The 26332-nt window shown below is 32.6% G+C and overlaps 2 protein-coding genes across 4 annotated transcripts in view; both read left to right on the top strand.

Annotated features, from left to right (window-relative positions):
- LOC137620549 (uncharacterized protein C3orf18 homolog) overlaps positions 1-17346 on the top strand; it is a 45793-nt gene extending 28447 nt beyond the window's left edge. For 2 of the 3 annotated variants that reach the window (XM_068350786.1, XM_068350787.1), the window contains exons 5-6: positions 4425-4538; positions 12446-17346. In XM_068350786.1, coding sequence (XP_068206887.1) covers positions 4425-4499 — 75 coding nt within the window. In that variant the 3' untranslated portion in view covers positions 4500-4538; positions 12446-17346. The remainder of the gene's footprint in view (positions 1-4424; positions 4539-12445) is intronic. The other variant, XR_011040076.1, reaches the window with a different exon arrangement.
- An 8235-nt stretch (positions 17347-25581) lies between these two features.
- The window catches only part of LOC137620547 (mediator of RNA polymerase II transcription subunit 26-like), a 124060-nt gene continuing 123309 nt past the window's right edge, over positions 25582-26332 (top strand). Inside the window, exon 1 of the mRNA XM_068350782.1 lies at positions 25582-25773. The gene's annotated coding sequence lies outside the window, so the exon portion shown is untranslated. The remainder of the gene's footprint in view (positions 25774-26332) is intronic.

Genomic DNA, 26332 nt, shown 5'->3' with positions numbered 1-26332 from the left:
TTTAATACAAACAGTGATAGTAGTATTAAGGAAAATTATGATAATAGTGTGATATGATTCAATTGTAATAAGATGTCAAATTTTCATAGAAGCAAATTAAAGGTTAGTCATTGGAATGAGACGACTCATTATTTTGTTAAGAAATACTTAGAAAGGCATTATTAAACAATCAAATGTTACCCTTGGTCCCAATTTTTGTTTCTTATTTTTTTTTCTTAATTTGTTTCCCTGAGTTTTAGTGTTTATTTTTTTTTACCATAATGAAGAAATTCATGTCTAACAAAAAAATTACTTTTAGAAAAAAAAAATTGTTCATTTGATTGGAGGTCTTCATCAAGTCTATATAGGGTAGTAATCCCAGGTCTTAGTATTAATTATCAAGGGAGGAGATAGAATTTGAAAAAGACTCATTTGGAGAATAAATCGCCCTGGCATCGCAAAACCGAAGGTCAGTCGAAAAAATCCTATGCAGTTTTGAGATTTAAGTCACTTTATTAATTGGTATGAATGTCAAAGTTCTGCCCTTAAAAAATGGCATTAGCCGGCCAGCCCCTTTAAGAGTTCAGTGATAGGGTCGCACGGCAAGTGAGTTTCAAGTCAGAAGGTCTTGAAAGTTGTGGTAGTTCAGCTACTTCTTTGTATGGAAATGTATTAGAAAGGATTTATTCCTCTACAGAATGGTTCGCTTTTAGACCTGCAAAGGATAATTTTGATGTACATTTGATTAGGAATGAAAGTTACTTATAAAAAAATGTATTTAGGAAATCACATTGAAAGGTATCATAAAGAAATGAATTCTTAACTTTATACTGTACAAGAATAGAAATTATTCCACAGGAAACCTGTGTCTTGTCAATCCTTTTTATATCAAGGGTGCCAATGAGTCGGTGGTTTACATAGTCGGTTTTTGTAAGGCTTTATTTGAATGAAGGCTGGTTTTATTAGAAATTACTAGGCATAAAGTGCGTTGGTAATGTTAGAGATATGATAAATAAGAATTTACTGTTTATTTATTTTCTTAAACTTAGTTAAGTTATACAGTACCTTTATTTCTCTCAATAAGAAACTTCAAGTCCTTTAATTGTTATATTGTATAGGACATTTGTTTTATAAGGTGGATATTGGGTATAGATTTGAATTCAACCAAGGAATTTGAGTGATTACAAGTTTACTTGAGGGTAGGATTGAGTACCTTTTAAACTAATCAAGTGGTCGTTAAATCTATTAATCTAGAGTACTTTCCCAATTATATCCTTCACTATCCCACCTCCAGAACAATGTGGGATTAAAAAATACAGTATGAGAATCAGGGGAATTTCTTAAAAATAATCAGAATTTTAATGATAAAATTATTTCTATACTCACCTGTTGTTCATATACATGACCCCTCCCTCCTCCCCACTGATCAGGGATGTCAGGAGTTTAATGATTAGGTTTGCAACTTTGGGAACTGAAAAGCAAGAGGTAAATGGTCATGACATCAACTTTTTACCATCAACTGCCAAGAGTGGGAGGCATTTTGCATGGAAAGAGAACTGGAAATTTTTATTTTTGGGTAGATGACCACGGTTTTCAGTAGAAGCAATATGAAAGTATAATGATAACATGTTTTATTTTGAAAGTTTTTCCAACTTTTTATTTCTTCAAGATCATGCTTTGATAGCATTCTTCTTGGAGGCACACTGATTTTTATGCAAAGCACTGAACTATTTATACTATTAAGAATGTGTCAATAAATGAAGCTTTTTTATTGTTTTATTTTATATATAAATTTTCTTATGTATTTATGTGCCTCTGACAGCATAGAAAATAAGCTACTTCAGAATGACAAAGTACTTTAGTGCTACATGAATAATTTAAACAGAAGGATGCAAGTCTTATGAGAAATGGAACTCTACTACCTTATTTTCTACACTTAATAATTGTTGTGCTGATTTTGCTAAAGGATTAAGAAATGGTCTTATCTTTTAATCCTGAACTCGGCTGAGTCCCTGGTTAGGCTGGAGGAATGTAGAGAGTAGAGGTCCCCTTTTTTGTTTTTTGTTTTGTTTCTTGTTGTTGTCGGCTACCCCCCAAAATTGGGGGAAGTGCCTTTGGTATATGTATGTATAATTATTGATAGTAACCAGTCAACTGTCAGCATTATAATTCTGATTTCCCACAAGTTGTTATAAGAGTTGTTGGCATTTTATTAACATCCCAGAATGAAAAGCTGGCATAGGGAACTTGATGGCAATGGTGTTAACGGTCACTTATGGGTGACTGGATGAAGAGAGAGGACTATGTACTAAAAAACTAACCATATATGCATATGATCAGTGCTCAACCCCTCCCCCCCCCCACTCCTTCCATCCAAGGTAGGACTAGGCAGGGCCAGGAAATGTGGGTAGAGCTATAGACTCCCCAAAACCCTCATCTGTTGCTCTCATGGATAGTAAGATTAGACACTATTGGAAACTTATCAAACTTGAGTCTGTCTCAAACTTATGACCCATAGATTGCCAGACAAGGACTTTTTCTTTACTTGTGTTACCAGCATTGTGGCTGATCCTGTATACATTAAAGTTAAATACATACTGCGCTATTTATCATGAGCTCCTTTTCAGTCTTTTGCTTTGATGTCAGGATGCCAGAGAACTTCAAATCAATCAATCAATCAGACTTTTGCAAGTTTTTCCTCATGGGTTTTTCTTTATCTTGTGCTATTTGGCTTATTTGAACAATAACTGTTGGGAAAACAGTGACTGGTGTTACAAAGTCACTTGAAGAGAGAAATGTTTCTCTCCTTAAGCACACCAGAATAGTGAATGAAATAGTACCTGTAGAAATGATGGGTATAGATGTCATCTTTTGTTAGAGAAGATAAGAACAGATAGAAGGGATGAGATCTTTGGGATGTTTATTAAACAAATTACCTTGGATTCAGTCCTATTGAGGAGGGAAGTAGAAGAAGAATTCCTCGAGTATGAGAGTAATAATCCAAACAGAAATGTGGACATTCTACTTGAAATTCATAATAACTGGAATGAAGAAGAGAATGAACTACGAATAATGATCTAGAAATTTGAACAGTGTGATCTCTGTAGAAAGAAGTTAGAAACAGTCTGAACATCCAAAATTCACTCATTAAGCATAGGTGCACCCAGTATTTGAAAATATAGACTAATAAATAGAGATCATGTGGAAGGTAATATATAACCTCTATACATACCGTAAGTAATGTACAACCAGGATTTTAGCTGAAGATTTCAGGAAAATCTTTTGTAAAGCTGATATTTCTGAATGTTATCTTTAGCATTTTTTTCATGATTTACAGGAATGTCTGTGATTGAGCAAATAGTTCTATATATATATATATATATATATATATATATATATATATATATATATATATATATATATATATATATATATATATATATATATATCTATATATATGTATATATATATATATATATATATATATATATATATATATATATATATATATATATATATATATATATATATATATATATATATATATATATATATATGTATATGTATATGTATATATAAAGATTATTTAAGCCATGCAGTATTAAATTTTTCTTAGAATAACATTAATGAATTTCTTTTAATGAAATTTGTTCCCTTTCAACAGACATTATTTCAAATAACTCTCACTAGTTTTATACGGTAATTTTTTTTTTCATTTTCTTGCAGAGTTAACTAAGATAGTACAGTTTTATTTTGTTTCATGTGTTTTAGTTGAAATTATGAAAGATAACTTTGAGATCTGTGGAATCGGCGTGATATAACTATGACCTGAAATTAAATTAGTATTAATGTGGACGTTTCTAATAATGGGAATTCAAAATGAGTCAAGAAGTCTGAAAGGACAAAACCAGTTTTCAAATTATAGTACTACTGTACTGTATATATTTATTGAATGCTATTGATGCAGTAGAAATAACTACAGTATTTTACACAAACTGAAGATGACTACCTTTTGTGGATGGCTGTGTTATATAACTGTCATGATACGATGGTTAATATGCTATATTTTTTTCCCTTTTAGAAATACCTGTACAGTAATTATTTATGCTTATAACAGCATTTTGAAAATGAAGAAAAAAAAATTCTTGCTTGGTTAGTGTTTTGCAGATTAATAGCTATTGTTTTTGAAGTACATTTTTTAACTATGCCTTAAATGCTGGAAAACTTAGTAGAATAGTAAAGTAGTTTTGTTTTGACGTAAATTATTTAGTTTTCTTTTTAGGTTTAGTAAATAACTGTAGCTTGAAATTATTTTATAACTAATGATAGTCCTCCATTTTCCACATGTTTATGTGTTGGACATGATAGATTTGAACTGTATTTTTGAGGAGATGCCTTGCTTTTTTAGTCAATGGTTAGTCTTTTCAATAATGCTTCAATTTCAGGTGCAGATGTACACTGGTAACTCCACTTTTGACCCTAGTCAAAGAACTCCTTCTAATATGACTTCAAATGACTGACACTGTTAATCCAAAGTCAGTGCATTAAGTTATTCTATGGTAAGTTAACTTGAATCCTTTTTTACCAGCCTATTTCATTCATTTTGGGAGACTGATGAATATCTTCAGTACGGTACTATATAATAGTTACAACTAGAACAGTAAGCACAACAGTTCATGTATTCATAGATTTCCCTTTACTTGAAAGAAAGATATTATGGAAAAATTCCTTTCAAGATAAACATGCGCAGTGCTTTCATGTTTTCATGTGCTGTACCTGTATTGTGTTCTGACTTGTGAATGGAAAATTCAGTTATTCAAACCAAGACAACACATAACATTAAAGATTTCTTCCTTATCCAATCCAAGTTGATTTGAACTGTCTATTACTTCATCAGTAGTGGTTAACTTTAACACTCATTAATGCATTCCTATTTAGAAGGTATGTATTCTCTTAGTTTGCTAGAATTTTACACCCTATAAGGGTGAGCGAGCTGGGTTTATTCCTGGCATTCCATGCAACATTTTTTTCTGGTATATTTAGCAGTATTTATACCTTAGAAAGGGTGCAATAAGGATCATTTCACGGAGCGACACAGGTCCCTCGCCCAGAAATAGATTTTTCCTTCGTCAAAATCCCTTTTTCATTGTTTATTGAGTAAATCTTGGAAATAATATTCCATGTTATTAGTTAACTAGATAAGCTTATTTGATAAAAATTTCAATGCATGGATGTTATATACAGAGTTTTTGTCACTAGTGTGACTTCTTTTATACTTGTGAGTCTTGCGAGGATTACAAATCACTGTATTAATTTTTTACCTCAGGATTTTTATTATACAGTAATACCTCGACATAAGAGTATAATTCATTCATGGACTGAACTCGTATGTCAATTTGCTCGTATCCCAAGTCAATTTTTCACATATAAAATAACTGAAAGAAATTTAATTCGGTACCACCCTCTAAAAACACTCAAATCAATGATAGTAACAACGGAAAAAAAACTTTTAATTGCTATACTGTACAGTATAAACATACTCTACTTAACATACACACAAAACTATATAAATGATTACTGAAAAATACAGTAAAATGTGGTTTTATTGTGGCGTTCTTACCTTTGAGACCGACGGTAGTAGCTAACAGCGGTGTGTGTGGAGGAGTAGGGAGGGAAGAAGGGAAGGAGAGAGAATTGGATGGGACTGTATTTACTGTTCCTTACTCATAGAGTAACACTTAAACTTAAGATCAACTTAACTGAACTTTGCTTTTTTTTTTTTTTTAACTTTTCATTCTTACCTACTTTTTTATTTGTATTTTTTTACTGTTTGATGATTGTACATATCGTCGCTTTTTTTTTTTTAACTTTATTCTGACCTACTCTTTTATTTGTATTTTTTTACTGTTTGATGATTGTACATATCGTCGCTTTTTTTTTTTAACTTTATTCTTACCTACTTTTTTATTTGTATTTTGTTACTGTTTGAGGATTGTACATATCGTCGCTTTTTTTTTTTTAACTTTATTCTTACCTACTTTTTTATTTGTATTTTTTTACTGTTTGAGGATTACTGTATACATATCGTCGTTGTACTTGGTTCGTAATGGCATGCCAACTCACTCATGTGGACACCACGCTTATGTTTCTCGATAATTTCATGCTTCACATTTTTTTTCTCATGACCAACGTTACCACTTGCTTTCTTAGAACCCATCACTTATGATGATGAATGTTCGTAAATATACTGTTAAAATCACGTAAATACTGTAATGCAAAGACAACTAGAGAGATATGTACTGAAGTAGATGATCAGGTGAAATTAATGAGTGATACGGGCTTAGAGAACTCCCAAGCGCTTGGTCACCTAGCGTAGCCTCTGTAAGCATGCTCGTATCTAAAGATTGTGCTTGTATGTCATTGCAAAATTTTGCTTGGAGGCTGGCTTTTATCTCAGAATGCTCATGTGTTAGAGCACTCATTTGCCAAGGTATTACTGTACTTTGTTTCCTCACAATTCCATCAATCACATTGTGCTTATATTCAAGATCTTGAATGGCCCCAGATTCAGTCTTTTTCTCCCCCCAACAAAAGAGGAATTATAAACAATTGCAATACTGGATTTTCTGGTAGGAACCTACTGCCCCAGTCACTGACTGTAAATCTGAAGTGCTATAAACAGATCTTATCTTAATTTCCCCAGCATATTCATTCTTGGAACCCTTGACTGTTATCAGCGACTAATAGCTGTATACATCATCATTAGTTGTCATTATTTTACTCTCTTCTTTTGTCATTTCTAATTCAGTACCACAATTTTGCGGTTTCCTAGGAAATTATAATTTCAAACCGACTGCGCTCCTTTGCCCCAGCAGATTTTGCAGTGTTTCCCTCTGCACACAGCATAATGCCCCTTCTCTGGCTCAATTGGCCTCAGTCTTGCATTCTCTCTCCTCGTGTGTGCATCTCCCACTTTGGTCCTTTTTGTGCAGAATCACATTGTGATGTGAAAAACCTGTACATATCCAGTATGCTTATAGTGATTTTAGTATAAAATAAAATATGATAAGTACATTATAGTACCCCACTCGCCAAACAGTCAATATATCAAAGAGTTGCATCAGGCTTCAGACTCTCTACAATGAACTTCGTACGTAAATGGTTAGTGGTGCTGTACTGATAATTTTGCTTTTAATTTGTATTGTATTAATGTATTTATTGTGTAATACTGTAATGTTATTGTTATATTAATTACTATATTACTGTACTGTATACGAAATATCGTACTTTACAGCAGTAATGTAGATATAGGCTATATGTACGTTGAGTTTCAGTGGCACGAGTCGACCTGCCGAAAACAGCGAACACCTAAGAGTGGTACCTTGGCTAATTAAGTTATACTTTAGTGATAGTGCTGTACATATATTACAGTAATATACAATGTAATATCAGCGAGTGTTGTTAGAGAGGAAGAATAGTGTTTAGTTGCTACTGTTCATAATATATATACGTATAAGTGTGGACATGCGTTTACATGTACTGTACACCTACTGAAATGTTTTCGTTCATTAACACAATACTTATACTGTGGTAGAAACCAATTGAAAAAAATATTAGGCTGTACTTGGTGTGTTAGTCCACTGTGCATCTGCAATAGGTAATGAATTGGTAGATTAAGGTTAGGACTTAACCTACCCTAGTTCAGCCATTATTTCTATTTTTCTTTATGAATTATTAATTTCTATTTGTTTATGATGTTAGAAGTTATAATTTGTACATTAATTAGCATTACAATACCTTTAGAAATTAGTGTATACAGTCAGCCTTCTGTCTTCGTATGGATTAGGTAACATAAATACCCATAAAGAGCAAAAAGTCACATAATATTGGTGCCTTAGGATGAGTCAACTCAAAACCCCTCCTCCCCTTAAACAAATGACTACTGCCTATATGCAGTCTACTTACACCCTAAACATTTCAGTGTACATTGTTTTCACAAGGTTTCTCTCATAGTATTTTAGTTCATATTACTTTGGAAAGGTGATTGTACATTACTAACAGTGCTTCAGAACAAGGGAAGGCAACCCGAAACGAGTAAGTAGCACTGAACAAGGGAAGGCAACCCGAAACGAGTAAGTTGTTGCCATCCTACCCTTTGTATATAGTCGGCGCCCACTCGTGTCCGAGTATTGGGTTCTGTCGTTAGCCATCAGCCTCCTATCTGTGGGGTGGGTGCTTATGTCTGATGTGGCTGTTAAGTCCTAGTCTGTGGTGGAAGAGTCACAGACAGTGTTCACAAGGGAGGGTAGGTGGTTGGGGGGCTGTTCTAATCGCTCTCTCCTTCTTCTCCTCCTAGCCTCCTCATTTTGTCTCCTCCTCTCCTCGAAGTCCACGGTGCCATGGTGTACTGTACTCCTCCAGGTTTTCCTGTCCCTGGCTGTTTCTTCCCATGAGGAAGAATCGATGTCAGTTAGAGCCAGGGTGCGCTTTAGTTGATCTTTATAGCGCATTTTCGGGGCTCCTCGTGGTCTGGTGCCCTGGGTCAGTTCCCCGTAGAATATTTTCTTTGGGAGCCTAGATGGATCCATCCTATGCACGTGTCCTATCCAGCGGAGGCGGTGGTGGATGATGATGGCCTCCACGCTGGTCAGCGAGGCACGTTCTAAGACTTCAATGTTGGTGGTGTGGCTCTCCCTTTGTATAAGTAACAACAAAATACTGTTGTTCATAACTAACAACACTATTGGTATTGTAGTGGATATTACTGTAATATATGTGCATTGTTATTACTACAGTACAGCTTAATTAGCTAAGGTGAGACGACACATCACTCGTAAGTTATCGCTGTCTTCGTGAGGTCGCTCCAACCCTACCAGGTCATCACCATATATGTAGCCTATAGCTATGTAGAGTACTCTATTTCATATAATGTACTGTAAATAGACTGTTAGTACTGTAGTTCTTTTTAAATGAATTTTTGAACACCCTAAGACAATTATAAGTAAAAATAAGGTAAGAAAAGACTGTACAGTTTATGTACAACACCACTTACCATTTGCAAAGTTCTATACAGTACAGCAAACTCTTGTAACACATAATTCAGTCCTTAAGGAGCAGTAGTAGCATTCATTATTGAACTTAAAATGTACGTATATACAGTATGTACTCTTATGTATACATTACGTCAAAAATCCTTACGTAACACATACCTATGTAACTTTACACTCTTCACAAACACTTGTGGGAGATGTTTTCGCGATGAAGAACTCTGGTAGAGTGAGACAGAGTCAGCTAGAGAAGTAGCGTTATGCAGGGAGGAAAATGGTGTGAATGCTGTATGCAGAGAAGCACGGATAGTTTGAAAATGTCGGGCTGCGTGCAGCAGTCTTAATCCAACGATGCAGTGAGGATATGCAAAGAATTGAAACCATTGGAAATATTTGGTTGATCTCAATATGTGGAATATTTAAACAGCAAAAATGGATGGTGGACTGTATGGATATTTATCTTCATGTGAATCACATTAAGTGAAATTCCTTAATTTCTTATGGGAAAAATTGTTTTAAGATAGGAGTATTTCAGGTAGCGAACAAAACTAGTAACCCAAGGACTACTGTACAATACAGGAAGCAGGAGAAGAAAGGACAATCTTCATCTGCCTCCACGAGCTATGATTAATTATGTTGTGTCTGGTTGTTAGAAATTTTGTATTTTGCAAATTCTGTGGTAGGGGTGATTATCTGGTATTATTGAAAAGAAGTTTAGGAGCCACCCAGATCTAGAAGGTCACAGGCTGTTTACTTATTGTGTGGTGAATCATAAGGAACCTTTGTGTTAGATTTTTAGGTGCAGTACTTAAAAGCTCTCTGATTTAATCACCTATTTTGGGGCCCATCATGAATTTGGGTCGTTTCAATAGTGTTGTGGAGCAGGTGTCTTGCAGTTTGCAGTTTGAAGAAATCACTTGCAGACTGTCTTCCACTCTTATTAAGAGATAGATGGAATGGTTTTCAAGGATTCAGAACCTATTACTTAATAGATTTAGAATGTATTTTAGGGCTTATAAGATTCATCTATATCATTGTCTGTAGTTACTGAATTCCAGGTTGCCAAATGCAAGACCATGTGAAATCTTAACAGAAAGACTTTTTAGTAAAATGGTGATGATTCATATATTGGTGAATTTGGAGAAGTTTTGATCTAGGCAAAGCCTGTATAGCAGATGGAGCTGACTTCATCTTGGTTTTGAGACTAAACAAGAGAGCCTCTTTATCAACACTCAAAGGTTATATTGCTCTTTCCAGTTTTCAGATCTCATGGCATAAGCTTTGGTACCTTTTTTAAGTCAAAGATGAAATAATATTAACCCTTTTACCCCCAAAGGACGTACTGGTACGTTTCACAAAAGCCATCCCTTTACCCCCATGGACGTACCGGTTCGTCCTTGCAAAAAAATGCTATAAAAATTTATTTTTTCATATTTTTGATAATTTTTTTGAGAAAATTCAGGCATTTTCCAAGAGAATGAGACCAACCTGACCTTTCTATGACAAAAATTAAGGCTGTTATAGCAATTTAAAAAATATATACTGCAAAATGTACTGGGAAAAAAATAACCCCCTTGGGGTTAAGGGTTGGAAATTTCCAAATAGCCTGGGGGTAAAAGGGTTAATACATTGTGAAGGGTTTACTGCCTAAGTCTACAGAACCTCTGTACTGGTTCCTAATGTTAGTTTGTAGAAACCTGACTTGATCTTACAAACCCTTTGACCAGGCCTTCTAGCTCGGCCACAATCTCAAGACAGATTTTGGTCTTACCCTCACTTCCTTTAGATGTGCTAGAAAATACCCGACATTCTTCAACATGTTAACTCACTAAAGGAAATTAGTTTTAGTTGTGTTGATGCTCATCCTGCTTTTATTGTAAAGATTCTGACTATTAAGTTGCAAGGATTGTTTTATTGTTCCTTTTGCAGTTCTTTTCTCACTTCTCATTTTAAGAATGAAGGTTCCTTTTTTATGCCTAGTCAGGGCCATGCTCTTTTAATAGAAAAGAAAACTAGGGCTTCTAGAAAGGAATCGTTTAAATGTTTTTTCGCAACAAGTTCATTGTAGCAAGTCTTGAAAGAATAATCTTCTAATGGTTGTGGTAGCTTTTTGGAAATGTCCCTGCCTGATGACCTGCAAGACTAGGGTTCGAGTCCCACTCATACTCAATAGTTTCTTGTAGTGTCTGCATCTTAGCAATCCTTTGTGAGCTAAGGATGGAGAGTTGGAGGAGTCTATAGGTCTACCTGCTGAGTGATCAACAGCCATTACCTTGCCTTCCCTGGTCCAAGCATGTGAGCAGAGGGTGTTTTGGGTGCTGATCATATGTATATATGGTCAGTCTTTAGGGCATTGTCCTGCTAGCTAGGGTTTTGTCACTGTCAGTTGCCTTTGCCATTCATGAGTGGCCTTTAAACCTCTGAAGTCATCTTTCAAGTTCAAGAAGTTCTGACAAGAGCAGATATTCAAGAGACTTTCCATTCTATCATTTTTAAAAGAAATATGGATTACAATACAATTTTAACACAGTACCTGGAATACAGTGGTGTCAGTCAACTTTTACTAGGTACTGTACTTTTATTTAACCTCTATGTACCAGAAAACTGGCACAAACTTATCATCCCAAGGCAGTTGTTTTTGTCCCTCATATATGAATATCCAGTTAAGTTTAATGATAATACCTACCCCATGTTTTCCTTCATGGCGACCCAGGCTAAAACATGAATGTGAAAATCGTAGCTTTGTTCCACTCACCTGCCAAAGCCATTGTATGTGCTGGAGTATTGGCATTTTATCCACTGAGTAAGGTTAAGGTACAGTACTGTACCATGCAGATACATATAGTATTTATGCTCTGCAAATCCATTTGTTGTAATAGTGATTCAGAAATTCATTGACTTGTTGTCATTAACTTATTTTTGAGCATTCTCACTTTTGGAGCCACAAGCTTTATTGCTTGACCCAGAAAGCAGGCACTACAGTATTTAGTGTTATTCCAAATTTTCTTATGCACAGTTCTTGACTGAACAGTTGAGCCTACAATTTAACACATTCCATCTACCCATAGCAGCATCTCCTGTAGCTTTTTACCACCTAAGTTGTTATTAAGGCTAATGTGAAAGAAAATTATTTCCTTGTTCAAGCCCACTACTTCTAACTTTTCAACCAACCTTCCACTGCCACTGTTCTGTACTGCTGCTTCAGACACTTATTATAAGGCAGATGAATACTAGAACCTTGTGAAGACTGCATTTGCTAACCCATCTTGTGAAGCATTTCTTCATTTGCCTTAAGTTTTGGAAGTGTCATGGATTTTTACTCACAATACACAAAAGGCTAATATAAAAGTAATGTGCTTGTATGGAATAATTTCATTTAAAAAAAAATAAGATATGTAATTGTGTGTATTCTATTTCAGGAATGGTTTTTACCGTGAATGAGTCAGCTGGCCGAAGAAATGTTTTATAGTATCATGAGTTAGGAGCAATCAGAGTTGTAGAGAGGTTGTGATGCTTAATTACCGGAATCCTTATATTAAGGTTTGTCCAGTTTTGTCTAAAAGTCCAAGTACCGTATATTGTGTACATTCCTCTGTGTTGCAATTTTATGATAATACCATATTGTATATCATTCAGAAAAGGAGTGTTGTAGCATTTATAAATCATTGTACCATATGTAGCTAAGATTGAATACTTTTTTCATGGAAAGATAAAGGGATTTATGTAATATGTATAAAATACTAATTGTGATATGTGTCACATTATTTTATTATAGTCACATTAATGGTGCCAAAAAAAGTTTTATCTGGTAAAGTTCATGTTCTTTCCATAATAATTTTGTTGTCTTTACATCCTTGAAAATATAGTGGAAAACTTTTATTTGTTTCAGTTGCTTTGGATCTACAGTTTAACCAGAATAATATACATTTACTTACGAATGTAAGAATTAGGAAGACAATTTGGTTGTTATATACTTGTTGATATTGTGAAGTTAGAAGCGATGTAATTCATAATAATATATAATGATTTTGTATTGCAGTAGATCATAGCATTTAATTTCATTGAGTTTGTTTCTTTTGAAAAGAAAATATATTGTTTGACATAGGTATTTACTCTCTCAGTTTTTTATCATGATTGGTGTACATTTAATACTGACACAGACTCATGCATAATTTTTTAGACAAAACAGTTTGTAGCAAAAGTATTTTGTTGAATACTGACTACATGATTGCTTCTCTTTACATTACTGTTGCATTAGTGCATGCTGCTTTTGACAGTTGTCATACTAATTGTCATAATTAGTGCATGCCAATCCTGTATCAGAATAGGTAGAAGCAATCATTTTGTTAATATTTAACAAGGTATATACTGTATCATGCTAGTTTGCATGAAACAGTTTATAGACACCCTGAAAGTACCTGTGATCTACCCCTTCATGTTGTAGCTTTCTCTGACACAGTTCTGTAGTTAATCTTTGAGTTATTATGTTGAAGGATGGCTTTTAGGTACAAAGACCTTTTTTCTACGCTGAGACTTGTCACACATGGTTGTAGTCACATCTGTAATGTAATACAATTTGAATGCAAACTGGGGTTTGTAAGAAGGATCTTTCATAAGATGCAGTAGTGGACGTTTTAAACAGCATTCTTCTAGTATCTTAAGAACTTTTATTTTGGTAATATTCTCGTTAAAGTGACATGTACAGTTTTAATCAGAACTAGTGTTATGCAGCTCAAGGACTTCATAATATCATTTGAGTGTCTTAGACTACATGATGACAAGTGAAATTGGATCTTGGAGTTGCAAGCAGCAATGGATTGCTATAGTGAAACCCAAATGCCATTTGAGTGAGCAAATTTATTTTACGTATTGAAATGTAGGTAATTTCTTTTCAAATCAATATATATATATATATGAAGTTATCTCATTGAAATGACTAGGCAAAGGTGAGTGATAGCTATGTATTGAAGGACATTAAAAACGAATATCAGAGAAGATATTCTACCCTTTTACCACACTTTTTCTTTTATCAGTGATTTTGATCACACAGCCAAGTGATCATGCTCATTTTTAAAACTGGACGATTACATAAAGTGTTTTCAGCTTACCTACTGTATTTCCCTTCTTATGGCAGACTTAAGCATTGAAGGATTTTGTCCTCACTGAATGTTGGAACTTAAGCTGTTATTATTTTTGATTGGAAATTAAAGACCAGTGTACAGTATTTATACATGATTTAGTTGATGACTTCTACTGTGGTTAGAATTGACAAGATAATGATACAAAAATTTAATTAGATAAAACAGGATAATGAAACCAAGTGTTATACAATGAAGAACATTAAGCTTTTTTATTTTAATGATTTTTCAGTAAAGGGAACATGATTCTTTCTGTGTTATATGGATAGTATATTCAATATTAAATGAATAAATATTCAGCTTTTAATCAGTATAGTAAAAACCATGTGTTGGTGTTTCTACTATTTAGCACAATCCTTATTTTATAAAGAGGCCACAAGATGTTATATCATAATTAAAAGTAATTATTATGTTGCTTAAATGATTTTCGGAGATTTTTGGCCTTGTCTCTGTTATACTGCTAATCAAGGGCAAAATATTAAAAAAAAAAAATTATCATTTTGAAAGGAAATTTTTCTTTGGTTCCACTATGCTAGGTGTGAAGAAAATGAATTATTGTAATTCTGTGTAATGTGAAGGAGAATTTAGAATTCCTTCCAAAACTTCCATCCACAAGATGTTGACCTTGAAGTCAATTACATGAATTCATGAGAAAGTTTCTTAGTGAATGAGTTATTAAAATTGAAATTACTAGTTGCTTTAATTTTTTCACTGCTTGCAGTTTTAAGTATCTAAGTATTATGCTTTTGTAACATTTTATTTTTGAGCATTTCTTTTCAATTTTGGGAAGCAGATACAGTTTCTGTTCTGAATTCATTTTATGAATAAATAATGGTCTATATTTTTGTTGTTTAACAAATGGTTATAAAACTATTTTCAATTAATTCTATTCATCATAAAGTTTTTTAATTAAGGGTTAGAATTGAAAGGAATTCTCTCCTTTCTTTTGTCTTGTGTGCTCTCTTGAATTTCCTTCAGGTCCAAGTTCATATCTATTCCACTTTTATATAATTTCCTGGCTTCCCATATTTTTTTATCATTGTCCTGTTAATTCCATATGTATTGCTTTTTTGAGATTTCAGTCCACTTCACAGGCACTGGAAGCCTAATCTCCACTTCCACATAGGTAATACAATCTCCTCACTGTACTCTAGATATGATTCATAACATATCTGTATTCACGCCTTTTCAAAATCTCCTCCATTTTCCTTGGGAGTGCCCAGGATTTTGCTGCATAAAATAGTACAGGCCTTATTTACTAATCATTAAGTCTTTGTTCTCTCTACTACTGGGACATTTTTATTTTCTATTTGTCTATATCTTTCTTCTGGTACTATTTATCTTATCACCCTTACCCTCTCAACTCCAGCTTCACAGGTAACAGAAATGGTCTTGCTTCTAAGGTCCGCACACCTACCAAATGGACCTCCTATTCATTCTCTTCTAAAATAGCTCTCGCAATTATTTTGATCTTAGTTAATTTTTCTATTTTTGAGAAAGAAAATGTTTGTTAATGATAACTGTACTGTGATAATTTTCATTGACTAATGCTATGTGGAATAGATACCAAAGAATTGTCCATGGTTATTTCAGAATAAAGCAAATCCTTTACTGTACACAGATTTCTGGATACTCATTTTCTTTTATAAGTTTACTCCTATTTTTCAGACAAAGTTATTTCTCTCTCGTTATTCTCCACATTTTCTTCAAGAAGCAGTTAGGTGATGATAGATGCGGGAATGTGTAAATTTGAGAATCCCTTTGCACTATGTAACATAGGAAGACCTTACAGTACATTATTACTTTACAGGTTCGTATATAATTTGTGTAACCTGATAAATGAAGCATTTTACAGAATTATCCTAGTTTTTATAATTGTGTCCTATTTTGAGGAACTTGAGTGGTATTTATTCTTAATTTTACACTCCATAACCTGTTCTAAGTATTTTTTTTTACTTTTAGTATACAGAGATAACTATGATTTGCATAAACTCTGTAACTTTTCAAATAATTAATTGATTTGCATATGGTGCAATGTTTGTACATGTATCTTCCATGAAGATATGATATTTAGAAGTCTAAAGATTCTTTTGTGAATTATGCTGTTCCAATTTTCTCCTTACATTAAGTATGTTGATATGGTTGTGTATCTTATTTTCCAAACATTTATGCTGTGCTTTCATATTACAGTTAATACTGATTTATAATAGGTGATATACAACAAAAGCTATGAATATTTGAACTCACTTTCATGGAAAGAATTTTTTTATTTACTATCTTTAAATTTGTAATACATGATTCCTTTCCTTGGTAAATCCTACAAAAAAATACAGAAGATTAAGTATGTAGTCCGCCCATTAATGTATTTAGCTACTTGTTCATTTTCCCATACAGGAAGTGTATTATATTTAAGAAAAGTTATCTAATCTATCTTCATTGTATTGGGACAGTCTGATTTTTAAGATAAGCTGTAAACATATCATTTTACTAATTGGTGCTGTGATATACATTGGATTATCTTTAATGGTTTTGTGAGTGTATTGCATGGTTAAATTTGATGGTTATCTGAATGTATAGAACAAATTTGAGCACAAAACACTGCATAATGTAATTTACTGGTTTTTATGCCAGTATTGTATTTAAATAACATATTGTATTGATAACCTCTAAAGCTGATTAAGGTTCAGATCTTTTATTTTGGCCTTGAAAAGGTAATTTGAACCCGTATATGTAAGTTTGCTTAGCCTGTATATTGATGCAATAATTGTATTTAACGGATAATTTTTTCAACTTTATGAATTTGATTTTCTTATATCCACTTAACTAGTTTATTAGTCTGATATTTATATTGTTTAGTGTGTTTTACAATTGATATATGTAAATATTAGTTTTATTGTTGTAAATTGCATCCTCATACAATTCATTTCTAATGTATGAGCCATATAAGAATTTTAGATTTTATGGATCTTTTGTGAAATAGATTTTAAGAATGATTTGGCTGATAAGATATTTTAGAACTGATGTAATCAGGTTTCCCAGTCTTGTTTCCTATAATCTTGGTAAAAGATGATCATGTTTTTTAATAAAATGTAATTAATATTTGGATGGGCAGTATTGCATTGATTATTAACAAAGTTTATGTTGAAAATGCAGTTACTTTAAAAGTACTGACACTAAGTAGACTTACACTTGCATGAATTCACCAAGTACACAAAATTTATGTGAGACTGTTTTAGTTTTATAAATACATTTTTACCTGTGATTAAAGGTAGAAATAAATCTAGTTGGGTTTAAATTGTTAATTTATAGAGAATGTGATCACTGAATTCTGTGCTGAGTATGAAGGGTGATATTTTGAATATCACTACAGTATATTAAAATGGAATTATAAAACAAGAAACTAATTGGGGCTTGCTTGCATCTTGAAAGGCTTTTGATTTGAATATATTTTTTTTTTTTTGTTAACAATACCTACAGAGAAATATAAAAGAATAATAGGTATAGATGTTGTTGCATTGATAAATGTACGTGTGGGGCTGGTGTCTGCATGGGTCAATTTGTGAGTTGGTTAATTAAAAACTTCTGGCTATCTGCTCTCGTTTTAGTACAGTATTTTGAAATTTCATTCCAATATAGCTTTACTTGCTGTGTGATGTACAGTAAAATAATTGGTTTCAAGGCTAGAGTGTCTGGACATTAAATACATTTAGGACCGTGCAGTACTGTAAATAATTATTGTAGATGGTTAGCATGAAATATGATTACCAAAAATAGAAGTTGCATGATTATATACAGTAGCCTACTGTACACCATTGTAAATGAATCAAGGTCTTAGGCACTAGAGAATCAAATTTGCAGAACTGAATTCAAGTAATTGTTGCGTTATTGTGTGAAAAAAAAAATCTTTAAGCATCCTTTTACCTTACTGCAAATTTACATATTCATGTATTTAGGAAGGTGTCTATGCTTGAATGGATGGTAAGCTTTAAAAGGACTAAATTTCAGACCAGGAGTCATCTTCAGCATTCCATTGAGTGTTTAATCTTGAGCATCAGCTGGTATTCTTGTAGATGTTGGATGCTAAAGTTTTTAGTGTTCCTATAATCTTTGCTGGAGCTCAAGCTAAAAGAGCCATAGGGTATCATAGATATACGTTATGGTAAATTAGTTTTGCTTGTGTACTGAACTACAAAGTAAATAAACTGGATACTCAGCTAGTATAGAAATTATGGTAATTGTAAAGAAAATTGTCTTCATTCCTCGTTTCCAGTCTACAGAGCCCAAGCATCACTCTTTTCATGTCAAATAGAACTGATGTATGGTTAAGGACAATTAGTTGAAGTAATAGGCCTAAACAAACTCAAAGAACTAGAATGATTATACATGAAATATTAAAAATACAGACCATTGATCATAATGTAAATATAAGTCTCATACACTAATGATAACACTAATGTTTAATTACCGGACATAAAAGAAAAAAAGCTGAAGAGACTAGTGGCGAGTTATTTCCCTTCCAAGTAGCCAGTTTACAGAAGTTGAATTTAGGTCCTTGTTAATTTGAGTACACAATTTGAGATAATTTATGCTTGCTGTATAGCCTAAATAACTCTGTTTTATTGTAAATTCTTTCCATCAAATCCTTGTTACATATACTATCAAAGGACTAGTGAATTGTAAGATCGTTCGGTAAGCCATATGATGCTTCTGTAAGTTGAGGTTATTACTCTTGTAAATTAGAATGACCAGACTAATGAGCAATTCATAGGTTTTGCTCCTAAATCATGAAGGATTTGAACTTAAATAAATGTTGAAAATTTTAACAAGGAAAATTTAAGATGTTAGTTACTCAAGGAAAGAGACAAAATGGAACACATGAAGTTAAAAGGCTGCTTTGCTCATTTTTAATAGCCATTCTGGGAGATTTTGCCTTTTTAACACGGATTCAAGACTCCAATAGAAGAAAGTCATTTGTAAGTTACTTTTTTATCATATCTTGTTTTCTTGAATATACTAATGAAGCAAGGAACTAAAGAATCAGCATTGTTTAATTTAGATATTAGAAAATTACAATCATTGTGTATGAAGAAGAAAATTTAATGGAAACTCAGGATACCTTAGCCTTTTGAAATGTATTGATTATAAATACATTATTGAATTCTTATCCAGTAGCTTCATCTTTCATAAATTCTTTGTTGCTCACAAACTGAATAAATCAGACATGTTTTGTGGAATAACCATGTCATAGAAGAGTTAGGTATTGATCATACTTGTGGTATTACACTGTATTGCAAATGCACAAATATTACTGTAGTTGTTTATTGATGTAAATCTTATATTTAAAAGAACTGCTGATGTAAATTTTTATTTAAAAAGACTGCTGATATATATATCATACAGTCATGTGCATTTGTTTGAATGGATAGTTGCTAACACATTTTAAAAGTAAAATTAGAAAAATGCAACTTTATGGCTCTTACATGAGTAGGAAGTATATTATGTCCTGCCATAATATAGAATGAATCAGAATAATAGTTGTTGCTCATGAACTTTTCAGTGCCTCTCTGTACCTAATACTAGTTTTAAGCCCATGTATTTATATCATTGAAACATGAGAAATGGAGTTATGTTCATACAAAGATACAAACATTTGCCTTTATTAAGTTTCTGCTTCAGTACTTTATCTACAGACCTACTTAGGTATCTATGTAATAAGAAAACTCTTTTAATTCTAATAGGTTAGTGACTTCCTGTCAGTTGTTATAACCATATTTTTCTCACTTCTTTTAGTCTTGGTTGTGCTGCTGTCAATAATTATAACATATCTAATGACTGTAAAATTAAGATTATGAATTGGATGCAAAGCCAGTGTAAGTGATCATTTAACTCATTAGTCACATTGAAAAATCTTGCATCTTTATGTTGTTTAGAGATGGCAAATTTAGATACAATACTGTTCAGTACTGCAGATTTGTTTATGATGGTATCTTCTCGGACAGAATACTACTTTCCCCTTTAATTTGATCTAGGGCAATGTTCATTAAGATGAAAAACTCATTGGAGAAGTGAGAAAAAGGAAGGTATAGTATACCAGATGTTACAATCCTGACCTCCAGTATGAAAAGGATTTCCTTTTCACATAAATATGTAAGTCAGTTAGTCTTTTTAAATACCAAAAGTAGTGTTTATAGTAAGGCAATGGTTTGTTTTCTATGCAACATAGAGCTTTGTTTGATAAAGAGATTTAAATTTAGTGTCAATAATGCAGTATGTTTCTTTTCTTTGCTTGTGTTATTGAAATCAAACCAAAATAAATGTGCAGAAGCCATATTAAATTGCTTCAATGAAAAAGAATACATTTATATGAAGCAATGCCTAAAATTGGTAAGAAAATGTTTTTTAAATCTTATTTCTTTGCATAGGAACACATATATGATTTGTATGTATCAATTTCCTAAATTATTAAATCCAGATCTTTTCAATTTTGTGATATACAATATGGAATGGTTTGTCTGACTTTAATTTGTTACTGTTAATTTATCACCTTTTTAGATTTTTTTCCAATATAATAGTGCATTCTGTATGACATTCTTCATTTGTATTTCAAGCCCTTTTAACACATTTAGTCTTTACTTTAATATATTGAAAGAAAATAGGCTACTCTAACCAACTGGCCTGTGTTCAGTTTATATGCACATGCTTTATTTAACCAAAGAGTATCAGTGAAAATTGTGATTTATCGTGAAAGCAAATAATCCTTATTACAGTAGAGTAGTAACAGTAGCCACTGAAATATCCTTAATGAAGTAATTTATTAAACTCTCCCAGAATACTTACTGTTGTTGGGCAACTATTACTTTTCTTTTGAAACTAAACAAAGAACTTTACTGAGTTGCAATAGAATCTAAGGATTGTTTAGAAAAGATATTCTCAACATTCATTGCATACAGTATATTATTTTCTCTATGAAATAAGGTTCTTTATGGCATTGTTAAGTAGATATCTAGTTGGTATCAGTAATCAGTTCCACATTTGTTAGTGTCCAGCATCCCATATGGCGCAAGTAGCAGGAGATTTCTTTCTCCTTAATGATAACAACAGCTATCAATTATTATAGTCATGTTTTTTAGGCCTAATTTTCTGCTGTCTTTTTATGAACCCCATGTCACATTTTGATTTTTATGGTGAATGTATTTCAAATACATTATTCATTAGCTCCATAGTCCTTAAATTATCATTACATTTAGATACAAGCATACCCTTCTTTTCTCATGTTCCACAATTGATGTCCCTCTTTTCTAAAAAGGTAATGTAGACTGAAAAATAAGTTAAATGTTCTAATTCTGAGGCATGTTGATGACCATCTCAAGGTTAACAAAGAAACAAATATTTTTTTGTCCATTAGTTTTTACCAGAAATTTGATAAATCAATCACAAATATTTGTACACAACCTTTTCTTAACGTTATATGCATTACTGTTTTAATGTAGAAAAAGAAATATGTTGTTCCTGTGTAAATCAGTGCTATACTTATGTGTTATATCAGAGGTGCTTTAAAGTATGGTACTTTCCCAGTAATAGTACACACCTTACAACATGTTAGTATATTTAGAGTGTAATTTTGTGAAATGACTACAATATTTGTAAACCAATTAGCATTCTGAGATATTCTCATTGTTAGTTATTTATTTCAGTAAGTGGTCGAAATGCATTATCATTTTTTATCCAATTTTCCATATAAAATTTGGATTCCATGTTTTTCTTGAAGCATAGTTTTATAAAAGTAAATTTCATAGTATTCGATTCTTTTCCATGAAATTTCAATGATCTTATTGATACATCATAATGAATAATTTGGTTGTTAGAAGGTTTATCCTAGTCACTTCAATAAAAATCCAAAAAATTTACTTGAGCATTTTTTTTTAGCATTTCATCCCAGACTTTGATCAACTGCTTTTGTACAGTAGTGAACATATTTGTTAGTGGTCAAAAGTGCTATATCATATACAGTAGCAGGTTTTATTGTTATAAGATGTGTGTTTAAAGGGTACATATGATAGTCTTCCAAATTTTTTCATGTCTTATTGCTAAAAGTGTTTTTTTTTTTTTTTCATTAAAGAGTTTGTTTTGCTGTAATGTTTGTGAATAAGGTACATTTATTCTCATATTGTGTGTATATTTATGTAAATGCTGTACCAGAAATGTATGTACTTGTACACTTGTATGTATGTGAATGTCCCCACAGTAGTTTGATTTCAAAAGTCTGTATATGCAGCACATAGAGATTTAAATTCTTGGTTAGATTAAATGTCAAATTTAATAAAATATAAGAATGTGGGAGTTTTTTCTTCTCACTAGTTATTGTTCAACAATATCCAGAAAGTACATTATCTTTCTTTTGTTAGGGATATTTTCTTAACAACTTTCAATATTTACCTATAACTGCGTTCATGTCACTTTTCTTTAATGTTGGTGCCTATCTTACACTTCTTCAAGCTGCCGAGTTTTCCCTTGGTTGTCGGCCTACATAGGCTCTGGTGTCTTAATGCAAGCGCTCAATTTCAAACAAAATCATAGCATATTTTTACTATCCTATCTTCAGAATACCCGATAGGGAGTTACTGCTATTATTGCATCTGTCTTGGTGTATTGTGAAACTTATTTAGAGAGTCTCTACAGCATCTCTTCAGACTCGAGTGCTTCCCCTTGTGAGTTTTCAATTTTACCTCTGTTCCCCGCTTTCTGTTTTGTTGTCCAACTTCTTATAACCTTTACTTCGTAGTTCAACTGTAGGGGTTTCCTCCCGACTTCACCTCAGTGCTGAATGGCCTCCAAATCCCCATCGTTTGGTCATATAGCACAAATTTTTCAAACAAAATTGCTATAGAATCATTAGGTGAGATTAGACCTATACTGTTTCTTATCAGAAAATTTTCTTGTGTCTAACTTTATGACAAATTGTTCTTCATGGATGAAATAGCTTTAATCTTTAATATTTGTCTCACTGAGTAATAGACTATTCAGGTTTCTCTACACACACACATTATATATATATATATATATATATATATATATATATATATATATATATATATATCATCTCCTACGCCTATTGACGCAAAGGGTCTTGGTTAAATTTCGCCAGGCATCTCTAGCTTGAGCTTTTAATTCAATATTTCTCCAGTCATCATCTACTTTGCGCTTCATAGTTCTCAGCCATGTATGTCTGAGCCAGGGTTAAAAGGTATTCTTTTAACCCTGGATCTGAGCATTTCAACTCTTCCAGTGCCTTGTGGAGCCCAACTGAACGTTTGGTGAACTAATCTCCCTTGGGGAGTGCGAAGAGCATACCCAAACCATCCCCATCTACCCTTCCTCCATCATGATCTCATCCACATATAGCACTCGAGTAATCTCTCTTATAGTTTCATTTCTAATCCTGTCCCGCCATTTAACTCCCAATATCCTTTTAAGGACTTTGTTCTCAAATCTACTAAATCTATTTGAGATTGTTTCATTGTCATACCATGACTCATGTCCATAGAGTAACACCGATCTCACTAAACTGATATAAGTCTATAGTCTGATTTTAATATGTAATTTCAAGCGATTTGATTTCCAAATTTTACTTAACCAAGCCATTGCCTTATTTGCTTATTTCAAACTTTCACTAAACTCTAATTCTATACTTAAAAATTATTCTACTTTATTACATTTCTGCCCTTTTGTATCATTGGGATATGCTTTCAAAACCTGATAAGTACCTTTTTCATTTTTCTCTGATATACTGTAAGCCTACAGCTTGGCTGCTACATGCTTTGCTTATCTGGAAAATTTTATTGCGATCTTATCGGCGAAAATACTGCGGTATCAATTTGTTCGTCATTGTTATACCGTATCGAGTATAAGATGTAAGTTCCATGTCCTTTTTATTTGTATAATCTCGTAATCGGAATTTTCTATTATCTCTTGTTGTAGGATACAATAAAACCCTATTATGCCGAAGTTTATAAAGTTCAGCAATCCCTAACTTCCATCTTTATTGAAAGAATGGCATCCTAAAGGTTCAAGCTATATATAATTATTTCATCTGATTTTATTTAAATAAAAGTTGTTTTCATCTGAAGTTCATGTTAAATACTCCCAGATTCGTGTTAACGAGGATTGCATTTCCTATGCACTTTTAAAAGTTCGTGTAAGTTCGTATCAATTATCCACTGTTAGTGAAGGTTGTTCCAATGCTATTGGTCTTTAAACCCTTTAAAAAAGCTCATTATTGATTCTTAAAGCTGGAGACTAATAAACTTGAGGATCCCCATATCAGGCTTAGCCACCCAATTAACGTCAAAATCAAAGTTGAAGGAACCTCACATTCAATAACAATAAAAATTACTTTATTCTTTTATAAGGAATTTTATCTTTTATCTACATTAAAATTTAATTCTTGAGAACAACGAATTATAAAGAATATAGTGATATCTTGCATTAGGTTTGGATTTTATGAATGAAGTAAAGAGATGTAATAGCATAAATTATAAAGAATATAGTGATATCTTGCATTAGGTTTGGATTTTATGACTGAAGTAAAGAGACGAAATAGCAATTTAAATGAATGACCGAGGTTTAAAACGTTTGAGTCCTATTGAGCCACATGGTGAAATTCGCAAATTCCACCTTTTATAAGGAATTTTATCTTTTATCTACAATAAAATTTAATTCTTGAGAACAAAACAAATTATAAAGAATATAGTGATATCTTGCATTAGGTTTGGATTTTATGAATGAAGTAAAGAGATGTAATAGCATTATAAATGAATGACCGAGGTTCAAAACGTTTAAAGAGTTACGAATGAAGTAAAGAGTTGTAATAGCATTATAAATGAATGACCGCGGTTCAAAACGTTTAAAGAGTTACGAATGAAGTAAAGAGTTGTAATTGTATTATAAATGAATGACCGAGGTTCAAAACGTTTAAAGAGTTACGAATGAAGTAAAGAGTTGTAATAGTATTATAAATGAATGACCGAGGTTCAAAACGTTTAAAGAGTTACGAATGAAGTAAAGAGTTGTAATAGTATTATAAATGAATGACCGAGGTTCAAAACGTTTAAAGAGTTACGAATGAAGTAAAGAGATGTAATAGCATTATAAATGAATGACCGCGGTTCAAAACGTTTAAAGAGTTACGAATGAAGTAAAGAGTTGTAATAGCATTATAAATGAATGACCGCGGTTCAAAACGTTTAAAGAGTTACGAATGAAGTAAAGAGTTGTAATAGTATTATAAATGAATGACCGAGGTTCAAAACGTTTAAAGAGTCCCATTGAGCCACGTGGTGAAATTCGCACATTCCACCTTGCGAAACGAGTTTCTTCAAGTAAGGTACTGAGCGTAGAATGAAGCACAACAACGTTGAGCGCTGACCCTCGAGGGTGGAGGATTAAGTGCACAGTGACAACAATCGATATCGGAAAAGTTTACAAACTGATCAAGTGTCCCCCTCCATCGTCTGTCCCACCTGCACCCTTACCCTCTTTCTTCGCAACCTTACATTCTTTAATTATGTGAGATGCCCTCTCATCGTTAATCACGAAATTGGCTACGAGCTGTAAGTACCAGATGTTTTAATTTAAGTTTGTTGTTGATTGCGCCATTATGTTCCCTACTTCAAAATATCCATTCTTGATCTTGCTATTTATCTTGAGGTCAATAGTTAGATACTCCTTTTATTGCAATTAGTGGAGTGATTGCACTTTTAATTACCTTTTTGTTGATATAGTTACAAACTCCAGGTCTTTAGACATCCTGCGTAATGATAACTACAAGTTTGTTTATTGGTTTCGTTCACAAGAACTAAAACTCGCGTCGATTGATATTTAGAATAATTGTCATGTTAGTATTTTTTGAAAGTTAATTTTACTGATGATGATTGTAATTAAGTATGTTATAATTGCTCTACGACAAAAAATGAAGCTTAAGTAATCACTTTAAAGGCTACCATGGACTTCTACAACTGTAGATAACCTTTCTTATTTTGTGTAGTGTTGTATAATTTTTTCAAACATTTTGTCTGCATTAATTTTCTGGCAAGCATGATAGAATTAATCCCTTCCCTTAATATATATATATATATATATATATATATATATATATATATATATATATAT

Source organism: Palaemon carinicauda, chromosome 27 (assembly GCF_036898095.1).
Source record: "Palaemon carinicauda isolate YSFRI2023 chromosome 27, ASM3689809v2, whole genome shotgun sequence".
NCBI lineage: Eukaryota > Metazoa > Arthropoda > Malacostraca > Decapoda > Palaemonidae > Palaemon > Palaemon carinicauda.
This window is presented reverse-complemented; position numbering and strand designations above follow the sequence as displayed.